The following is a 7,721-nucleotide window of genomic DNA, read 5'->3' as shown; positions in this document are numbered from 1 at the left end:
CCCCCCACCACCACCACCTTTGCCTAATGATTAACATTGCTGTTACTGTGTAGATTAGGTGCCAAAAGGTGCTAATCTCAACTTTTAGCAGAAATGGCCACGCTCTGTTTAACATCAGAAAATGTTGGCATGTTGTTTGCTGAGCAGGCACAGCTCGGTCAGGGTAGGCGCTTTGTGAATGGGCAATAATCACCACTACCTGTTACCCAGTCAGAGCATGTGAACATTGTCACTACCCGATCCGTCCCGGAACCACGATCCATTCTGCACATGCACCATCAGCTCATTTGCATACATCCGGGTTGTCCTCAATCTTATTTTGTAAAATACCTAAATGACGTTTTCCTCCCCAAAACGTACTAAAGTATAATGTGTTAAAGGTCAATAATGTATTTCCTGAGAAAATAAATTCCTTAAAATCCTTTCTGTCTCTGCCCGATCTGCAACAGAAATGGGATCCTGCACTACTTCTAGTGGCCAACTTTTTCAGCTTTGGATTTAAACATAAATTTAGTCTCTTTGAGTTTTATGTTTTTGTTTCGTTTTAACCTTATGCTATAAAGTGCATAATCTAAAGAAAGAAACAACTAAAATGCAGATAAACATGGTTTAATTTTATGTTACCAGACTGCTCTGAGCATGTTTGATGATGACGTCAGAAAAGCAGTTTAACGAAGAAAATGTAAAAAGCATAAAAACTGTCTCACAAAAGTCATAAATGTTTTTTTTTACAGATGTGTATTAGTATTCTTTAGGGAGTTAAGGATTTTTAGTAGTTTTAGTACCATAATTACATTATTTATGGACACCTGGATGTATATCTATTCACACATGCGCAGAACGGACGGATCAGGCAAATAGAGCAGAGCACCGCGCCATTCCCGCTCCCCGCTCAGGAGGATGTTCGCTCATTCGCTCCTCCACTCAAGTTGCGTCAGGACACTCCAGTCAAAATCCACTCCGCGCTCACCTTAATTTTACTGTAGCTCCGGCGAAAGCGCTCCACGCTCGCTCAATTTTTCAGGAGAAGGCATTTTCTGACATTTTTCGTTCATATAATTATGCCAAGACCCTGAGACACACAGTGTATCGTCTCATTTAACTGGCTGTTAAATTATCGCACTGTTTCCCAGCTGTGAAGGTAACACCTTGCTCCATTCATATTGCCCCGCCTTTCCTATTTAATTATTAATTGTCGAATAAAATCACACTTAAACCAAATAAATTATATTTTAAATATTTTATAATCAACATTTTTTAATGACACTGTGAGCGCATCGGAGCTAACTGGAGCAAAATCCTCGCTCCGGCCTTTGAATTGAAAACCGCTCACATGCTCTGTACCCAGGACAGGGAGTGGCTGCTGCTCAGGTAGAGGAATTTAAAAGTTTTTTTTTTCAGACATGCAGAAATGAAGTGAAACACCACTTTGTAAAAAATGTTGTTGAATGAATAGCATTAAGATAGTTAAAAGCTTGAAAAAGTAGATTTTTCACGACAAAGGCCCTTTAAAGCAATATTCTAAGTAAGGATGAGGGGGGGTGGGACTTCATTTTTTTCTGTGTTCGCATTCAATTGCAGACTTATGGCAAGAGGGAATGTTTTCTCCCTCACTGTTTCTTAATGGGCTCCATACAAAGTAAGTAGTTATGCTGCCTGCATTTATAATAAGCAGTAGTTCAGGTTTAGTGGGCGTTATGAGGAGTTTGTGGAGGTAAACCCAGCTGTTAGTTGATTAATCACAGCGTACATCTGATTGCTTCTCCTTCCCAGGCTAATGTCTGTCAGACAGGCAGAACATAGCAGAATTAGTCAGCATCTTCAGGCTTCATGAGTGATTTTTAATCCTTTAACTTCTTGAGATGCTAACTGTAGAATGCACTGTAAATTATTTGACATTTACATAATTATCTTTTCCTGTTATTTATAATTCTTCTAATTTTTCATTCTCCATGTTTAGAACTTTATATTTCTTTTACTGCCACTGCCAAACAGCCAGTAGCTCATTCAGTAGGATGAAATCTGACTGGTTTTCAATGCCTTATCCATTATATGTGCAGACTTTGTAGATCACTGTCTACTTCATGCATTTTTTGTTTGCGCAAAAGCATTTCAGGTTTCCTTATTTAGGCCCTTTGTGTTGCTGAAAACTACGTATGATTCCCACAGTGAAACATGGCGGTATTGAGCTTTTCTCACAGTTGTATAAAAGAAGAAAGTTGGCTGTAGAAGGCTTAAAAGTGCAGCACTTTCTAACAGGACAACAACCCTGATCAGAAGATCATATACAATCTATATCAGGTGAAAGTCCAGACCTAAATCTGATAGATAATCCAATTTAAAATCAGCCTTTAGAACAGTGATTGTGCTGATTCTGCAGATCTGACTCAAGGTGACAGATTTCAAATGTACACCCAACTTTTATGGTTTCTACTTAGAAATCAATTTTACAACTTTTACGGCCTCGTTTAACGGTCGTAACAGAAAGGGAGTCGCAGCATATATGAAAATGTCAAAAATTAAATGTTTTTAAATCATACTGAGGTTAGAATCAAAAGGCTGAGGTTAAAAGAATAAGGTACTTTATGTTGTCCCAGCAGATAAAATCCCACAAACAATACAGCTTTATAGCTTTGTGAAAACTTTAGGAAGGCGGGGGGGGAAAAAAAATAACTCAACTGTTTACAAGAACAAAATAACTTCAGGATAAAGTTTCAAAGTGCAGAAGGTTGATCGGGGAGTTTGACAAGCCTGCAGAGTCTTTGTGACAAATAGTTTATTTATTCTCTATTATGCCAATGATTTGTTTCCGCTGCGGATGAAGCTGTTTGCAGTTAGGTGCACTTTCGCCTACCTCTTTCTCCAAAGCTTTGTTGTGAAAGAACAATGAGATCCTCTGGATGTCTTCAGACTTCAGCCACTGTCTGGAAACACAATCGAAGCAGAGAGAGCAGAGGAAAAGTCATTCCTCCTGATACCCTGTTCACCAACAGAGACAGTGTAGGTGGTGAGGCTTTAGCCTTGGTTGCATCTAAGATTGAATCTCCATGAACAACATTTTAAATGGGATTGTTAAGTTTAGTCATGCAGAGATGTAGTTTAGGCCCTTTTAGTGGATATAGAGTGATTTGTAGGACATAATTAAAAAACACAAATGTAATATATATATATAAAAATAGACTACGGAGCATTAATTAATATCTTAACATGTGTTTTAGTTCTTTTTTGACATTTGCCTGAACATCTCTGCCTGAAAAACTTTTTAAAAGGACTCTAAAACAAACATGCACTGCAAAAAATTAAGATCTGAATAAGTAATATTTTCTTAAAATAAGTGTATTTTTTCTTTGAGGAGGTAAGCGAGACACTGCCAATGGAACAAGACAATTTACTTTTAAAATAAGAGAAAGCAATTGTCTTATTTCAAGCGCATATCATCTAACAATCCTATTTTAAGAGCAAAAATACTCATTCCATTGGCAAATATCTTATTAAGATTAAATACACTTTATTGAAGACATTTTCACTTATTTCTAGACCATTTTTGCAGTGTGGCATTGATAACATAAAGAGTTCCTTCCTGTTCTGTAGCAAACTAACTTTTATCTTCCTTTGCATACCAAGGCCTTATCATAGACAAACGTTCAAGTGTTACAGAGCAGCAGACAGTGAGCTTACTTCTGTGCATTGATGCCATCAATAGTGCGAATCATTCGTTCGTTGAGCTCCTCCTCAAACCTCTTCCTCTGAGATTTGGATCTTGGGTTTAAGGAAAAGAAGGACGCCATTAAAGGCAGACAAAGATAAGAAATGCCAACAAATGTCAGTGAATTTCCTAGCGATTAAATGTTACCGATCAACATGGTGTTTGTGCAAAATCAAAGATGGGAATCTTGAAAAGTGTGGTGTGCATTTTGTAATCCTTTCAATCTTTCAACGCACTTTTTAAGTCTACCTTTTTTGCACATCTAGAGACTTTTTTCACGTTCTGTGTTGCAAAATAGCTTTAAAACTTTCTACCACAAGAATAGGCTTTGGCATACACACCCATATGGCAGCTTTGGCAGCATTTTTCAGGGTAGTTGTCCTGATCAAAGATAAACTTCTAACCCTGTTTCTTATTTCTTTGAAGAGTTCCATGTTTAAAAGTCCATCTGTCGCAACAAGATTCCATTCATTGGTAAATCAAAAATTCCCACTGCATAAGCCTACCACCACTATGCTAGACAATGAGGAGGTGGTCTTAATTCTAACCCACACATTGCTATTTAAATTGTTCTGCAGAAGAGTTAATGTTAATCTGGTCTGACTTCTCTATCTCCTACCTGGGTTCTGCAAACACTACTTCTTATAACTTCATTTAAGCTTTAGTTTTCTTCTGGTCCCCTTTTATAGGCATTCTTGTCCTGACAACTGAGTCTCCCACCTGAGGTTTAAATCTCTCTACCACTCCTAAAGAAACCATCGGCCTTTTGGCTGCTTCCTGTTGAATGATTCTGGAAAACAGTGGTGCCAGTTGAAGTATGAATCGTCCAAAGCTTGAAATGCTTTCAGTCCAGCTTTCTACTTCCCTATAACTTTATCTCTGACCTGTCAGCTTTCCAAAAGACCTCGCATAGGAACGTGAGGCTCTCTCTAAGAGTGAGAGGAAGGTTGTAGGTGCCACAAGAAGGTACTTAATTTTACTGAGACGTCGGTAATCTAGAGTGGGATCCCCCCCAGTTATCCAGGTTGGCACCATAGGATTGGTGTGTATCGGGCAGAGTTAAATTGCATATCGGGCAGAGTTAAATTACCTGTAGATAATGGGAAGGGTTTTGCAGTTCTATGGTAGTAGAACAAAAGGCAAGGTTCTGGGGAATTGTCAACTGCCCAAGGAGAAATTTTTGATCAAATGCTAACAGCTTTAAAGATAATTAGAAATGAAATACTGGAAAATTAGCTCAAACAAAGTCCTCTTCTTCTCCATACAAAAAAAAGGAAAAAAAAAATCATCAAATAAATAAATGTAATCTAACAAAAACTTCCAACTGTTTTTAATATTCTTTTTTTGTTTCTGCATTTTTAATTTGATTTATTTATTTTTCGTTTATTTTTTTTTTTTCCTACTTGCTTTGATTCTGTTTTATCTTCCTGTATTTTAATCATGTAAAACACTTTGCATTGTCTTTTTACTGAATTGTGCTATACAAATAAATTTGCCTTGCCTTTGCCTTGCCTTGCCTTCATGGTAAAGTTTGATCTCTGAGGCCTTCCCCCAAAAGATCAATGCACTAAGACAAAATTAGACTTCAATAGCATTAGAGCACAAGGTGAATACCAATGCACACATTAAGAAAAACAAACATATCTTTACTTCCTTCCTCCTCACAATTATGCACTACTTTCAGTTGGATTATCCCATTTAGTCACAATAAACCCCATTTAAGTTACTGTTTACATTGTCTGTAATCCAAATAGTGTGAATGCTTGTTGTGTGTGACATGAAAAGGAAAAATCTCTGCCTCACCTTTCTCGTCTTTGGAAATAGTACTGCCCCATCGGAACGTCCTGGAACAGGAAACATATTCAATGTCCGGTGAGGTGAAGGCAAACAGGGCGAGACAGACACAGATCACCTACTGTGGTGTTGATCTTGCCATTGTCTGCGGTCATGCTGTCTCGATGGTGGAGGTTGGCGAAGGGTTTGGCTGCCCCCCAGGATTCCAGGTATCGGGTCATCCTGACGGATGCCCTCGTCTTCCCCCCATCCAGAGAGGGACAGGAACGCAGACCTAAATGCGGGCTGTGCCTTTCAGTCTGGGAAGGCCCACCGGCAAGAGAAAGAGAAAACCGTCAGGTGAAAACGCACTGATTTAGTGGGTGTAAAAGCGAGAAGGTCAATAAGCTCAGGGAGCTATAGCCGTTTGACAGTTTTTGACACCTTTGACTTTTCTGTCAGGGTTTTTGAGCCACTTGAAATACTTTTAGCGACCAGTGACGCATTTATTTCGAGAGTGTTTTTCTACTAACAAAGAGAGCACCACTTGAGTTGACTCGGCGGGGGATCTGGGGGCACGTGAAGAGCCGTACCTCGCGGTGATCTGTTCTAATTGCTGGTGGAGACTATGAGCGCGATGGGACTAGAGGAAGAAAACACGTTCTGCACGCTTTCCAGAGATAAAACACACAAAGTCTGCAATGGCTGAGGCTATTTTCAGCCGTAACTGTGATGCTTAATAACAGTGACAGCAGAGATGACACCTTCTGTGGTACAGGCACCATGTATGGACCGGGTTCATTGAAAATGTCAGAGAGCACCTGCAGCCCTGTACTAATACTTCTTGGAAGACAGAAAAATCTCAGTTCACATCTGCAAAAATCGACTAATTACGATCTTGCTCATATCCTGCTGTGCCTGAAAAAGAAGGATGAATTTAAAAGAAAGCAGGGCTAAATATAAGTCATTTAAATAAGCAGAATTTATCCGATTAAATGGGGACTGAACAGATTGTGCCCAGAGGAAGTAAAAGGAAAGGTCTTCCTGCTCATTATTTAGAGAGAGAGAGTGGGCATTTTGGCCAATTTGAGCTCTGCTTAAAGCTTGATTTTTCTGTTGCCAAGCCAAACAATCTGACTACGCTCCGGATGTCAGGAGAATTATTCTGAAAAAAAAAAACAACACAAAAAAAAACGCGATGTTCTCAGCAGACAGTTCACAGAAGAGTCAGGTCCCTTAAATATCCCCAATCAGACCTTAATGTCCTGTTTTGTCAAGAGGAGCCGCACAATGTCACAATCCTCTCACAATGCCTCCAGCGCAGAGCGCACCCGTAAACATAATCCTCTCTGAGCCGAGAGAGGCTGACCAAACACCTGCCAACATTTGATAACATTTAGTCACTGCTACACTCCATTATTTTCCACTACTTGACATTGTCAGTGTTTATTAGTGGCCAGGGATTGTCCGGGAGCAGAATGAGGTGGAGATTATTTGTCTGTGGCTTTGGGTGTAACCTTGACTAGCACGTCTAGATGAACAGGACGCTCCTGTTTTTGGCTGCTTTGTCTCATCACGATTACCCAAAATCAACACATATAGGTCACATTGCTTTGCAAAACTATTCATGCCTCTTGACTCTTCTCACATTGTATAACATTAAGGGAAAACATTTTAATCTATTTCCGTAACGAGATTTTATGTAAAAGATCAGGGTTCAGCAACCTTTTGCATGCTCTGTAAAATGTTTTATAGGGATATAGAAAGAAATTAATTTAGAATTATTTTCATTTGTATACTAAAAACAACCCCCCTTTACTGATACATTCAGAACATCAACATTAATTAATAAATAATTTAACCCATCTCTCCTGTTGTCTTTGTGGTTAAAAAAAACAACTTCTCAGGATTCTCTTAAAGAGCTAGAGGGATAAATCCATTGGTATGAGAGATCAATGAAACGTGGTTCATTTTTCATTTAAAGTGAAGGAAAACTTCTGCACTTTGCTATTAAAATAAATAAAAAAAACTTGTGTAAATCAGGGATGGGCAGATATTGTGTCATTTGTCAATATATAATCTTACTGTATGCTGCTCCGTGGCACTACGTCCCTTTGTCATATATATAAAATAGCTAGTTTATACTAAGCTGTTTTCTTTATTTATCCTGCTATAGGTTTAGGCTGCTGGAGGACATAGGGACCACTTTTTTCATTCCATTCTACCCAGAGATGGGAAGTAA

The 7,721-nt window shown here is 38.8% G+C and overlaps 1 protein-coding gene across 1 annotated transcript in view; it reads right to left on the bottom strand.

The window, feature by feature from the left end:
* The window catches only part of adcy2 (adenylate cyclase 2 (brain)), an 88,416-nt gene that overhangs the window by 32,870 nt on the left and 47,825 nt on the right, over positions 1-7,721 (bottom strand). Inside the window, exons 10-13 of the mRNA XM_015385990.1 lie at positions 5,623-5,799; positions 5,510-5,550; positions 3,679-3,759; positions 2,855-2,924 (exon numbers count right to left, since the gene is read on the bottom strand). Coding sequence (XP_015241476.1) covers positions 2,855-2,924; positions 3,679-3,759; positions 5,510-5,550; positions 5,623-5,799 — 369 coding nt within the window. The remainder of the gene's footprint in view (positions 1-2,854; positions 2,925-3,678; positions 3,760-5,509; positions 5,551-5,622; positions 5,800-7,721) is intronic.

This window comes from Cyprinodon variegatus, unplaced genomic scaffold (genome assembly GCF_000732505.1).
Source record: "Cyprinodon variegatus isolate N-32 unplaced genomic scaffold, C_variegatus-1.0 Scaffold354, whole genome shotgun sequence".
Taxonomy (NCBI): domain Eukaryota; kingdom Metazoa; phylum Chordata; class Actinopteri; order Cyprinodontiformes; family Cyprinodontidae; genus Cyprinodon; species Cyprinodon variegatus.
The sequence above is the reverse complement of the archived record's forward strand: the minus strand, read 5'-3'. Positions and strand labels throughout refer to the sequence as shown.